General features: G+C 37.7%; 1 protein-coding gene across 1 annotated transcript in view; it reads left to right on the forward strand.

Annotated features, from left to right (window-relative positions):
* Nucleotides 1-631: 631 nt before the first annotated feature.
* LOC107655301 (period circadian protein homolog 2-like) overlaps nt 632-2,982 on the forward strand; it is a 19,076-nt gene continuing 16,725 nt past the window's right edge. Inside the window, 2 exon segments of the mRNA XM_016442759.1 lie at nt 632-782; nt 2,418-2,797. Coding sequence (XP_016298245.1) covers nt 2,478-2,797 — 320 coding nt within the window. The 5' untranslated portion in view covers nt 632-782; nt 2,418-2,477.

A 2,982-nucleotide genomic window follows, 5' to 3' on the forward strand; every position in this document is an offset into this window, starting at 1 on the left:
AATCTTAAAGTTGAGGACTTGCAACTCGATTTGGACTTGCCTGTCTTGACTTGGGACTCGTCTGTCTTGACTCGGGACTTGACTCGAGACTTGAATGCAAAGATTCGAGACTTACTTGTGACTTGCAAAACAATGACTTGGTCCCACCTCTGGTGTGACCCCTGTGCTGTTATAATAGTGAACGTAAGTAAGCCTAAACTACGAAATCGCGTAACGGTAGACATGTGCATCAGTACACGGTACCATAAAAATCCAAATCAGGTTAATCAAAAAGTTATGTCTAATAAAGAACGCAGCATAAAACGAACGCAGTTTTGTAGTTATTACCACTGTATAAAAATGAAGCATGCAGCGGGGTGTATACGTACTTAGATAACGAGCAATTCTATGTTGTCTTTATATAACGTAGCAACGTTACCGTCATTTTGAACTTTATACGGTTACTCTACTTTCCGAGATCATAGCGTCAGCATGGGATTCCACCTGCGGCGCCTTCACGATTTATATAAACAAACTGACAAGAATCATACACCAATGAGCGCGGATTGACGTCACTAGGTAGTGTTTTCCATGGGAACCCTAGTACTGCAGCCTGAAGTAGAGGGGAGGAGCCAAAATTGAGATCAGACCGTGAGCCACTGCTTTCAGTGATCAGTAATAAGGACCGGTGAAGTATTGTACAGTATGTCAGGATTCATACGTGCCTCGCTGTGACAAAAGTAAGCCGGGACAACACTGATATCACCAAAGACCTGGATCGGGAATCAAGCGTGCTCTTGCTGGTTTGTGACATTAGAACTCCTCATTTTTTCACTGTTGGTAAAAAATGTTGCATAACCTGTCGCATACCGCGCATGCGCCGAAATTTTCTTATCGTTCCGTTTTGTATAGTATTCCTATATTTTCATAGAGTTGTAATGATTATACTACATTATAAATACAAGAATATATGCGGTTTTTCCTTGTTACAACCTGTATGTCAACTAAGAAGTTAATAAAACGAATTTTGTCGGTGGTAGCACGACTTTTTACATAACTGTGTCAGTGTACCGTGCAGTGCATTGCAGGTCAACGTTTGTGAGTATAGAAAGGCGGACTGGGTGGGGGTTTGGGCTGAAAACAAAACAAATGTATTTAAATACATGAAACCATATTTACAAGAGTGCTAATGTTTTCTTGGCTAGTCTTCAACGCCATTATATGTGCACTGATATTAATAGTTTTAATGTAATTCTTCAGTACATGTAGCCTATTGCAAGCTCTCTGAAAGACAAAGACCAACTCATGCAATAAACGTCTTACGTTCCCACTGCAAAAAGTACAAATATGCACCTCAAAATAACGTCAACAATAGTCACTGACAAAATATGTAACTGCAGGCTTGTTTTTTTTGTCGGCCCTATAGGTTTTGATTGACTGGAACTATATCAATGGAGGTTTGTTTATTATGTGTTATGTTTTATTTCTTCAGCAGCACACATAAAAATATGAAATTAAGTTACATGTTTGTTTAGGGTTTATTATATGTATTCATTGAAATAAATTTGTAGTGCTGCCCAGAAAAATGCTGTTTTGTAATTTAGTTGGTGAAACTGGACGATTTCGAGCAACTATCAGAAACATTAATCTGTGTGAGTCAGGTATTTCCATCCAACTGCATTTCCCATGTGACTTTCGATTGTTGTATAATATCATGGATGCTTGACCAGCAATCTATGGTTTCTATATATCAATGAATAATAATAATAATTTTAAAAATCTCTCATAGTATTCGGTAGCTAGTGGGGGCTGAGAAATTGATGCTTTTGAGTTTTAAACATATTTATTTTTTTTTTCATTAAAGACTCAGAAATGGTCCAAATGCATTCTGAAAAAAATCATAAAAAACTACATTTACAAATATAAGAAAAATAGCTTTTTAAGATTTCAGAGAATATGAAAATGAATTTAAAAATGGTCTCATTATGTAATTATAAAAACTAGGGGAAAATGTTTAAAAGATCTTATAAATTCCATCGTATCTTTCACAATATCTTTATCACTTGTATGAAAACTACAAACTCTGAACAAATGACTCACACTAAAGCATGAAAATTAAAGGCATTGTGACTAAAGGAATAAATAATTTTGGAATAACTCTCTAGCAGCACTACATTAATTACTACAGTTATGAGGGTCTGTATCACCGCGACATTAATTTTAACTGAGAAATTAAAAACGTGCTTATCATAAAATAAGCATATTTAAGTAATTGTATGCATGAATTGCATTTTTTTATGTATTTTTTAATAAATTCATAGATCTGGACAAAAAAATTAACACCCTGTCATTGACTCGCATTGACTCAATAAATATAATTTATTTTGGGGGAAAAAAACATTAATGCATTTACCTTATCTTACCATTTGTTTTCACAGCTTCAACAAGTAATTGGGTCAGGGGACCTTTGACCTGAAATGTAAAGCTTGACCTTGTCCATGTCAGGTGAGACAGAGCCAAAGCCCTACCTGTACAGGGGCGAGTCTGAGTCCCCGTGTGGCTCCATGTCTCACCTGCACCACATGGGCGTGGCCTCTGAGGGGAGTGACAGCAGTCACGACCCACCCACTTCTCCGAGGCCTCAAACACAGATGCATGAGGACATGGAGATGGGCGGAAGTGGCTCTAGTGGAAGTGGCACAGAATCTCACAGTAACGAGTCCCACAGTAATGAATCACATGGAAATGAGTCTGTGGGGAGTTCCAGTGGAAACGGAAAAGATTCTGCAATCGTGGCATCATCCAGGAGTAACAAGAGGTGAGGAGATACAAGAAGTGTATAAACGTGTAACATAATACAATTGATTGTTGAGATGCAAGATGGTACCAGTTGCATTTGTATTAATTGAGTGTGCGAGTCTGTGGTGTTGTAGGGATTTCATGAACAGGACACTGATACGCCACTGAATCACCATCATGAGGCTTCGAATTAATTCAATCAGG

The sequence above is a fragment of the Sinocyclocheilus anshuiensis genome, unplaced genomic scaffold (assembly GCF_001515605.1).
Source record: "Sinocyclocheilus anshuiensis isolate Anshui unplaced genomic scaffold, SAMN03320099.WGS_v1.1 scaffold1257, whole genome shotgun sequence".
NCBI classification, from domain to species: domain Eukaryota; kingdom Metazoa; phylum Chordata; class Actinopteri; order Cypriniformes; family Cyprinidae; genus Sinocyclocheilus; species Sinocyclocheilus anshuiensis.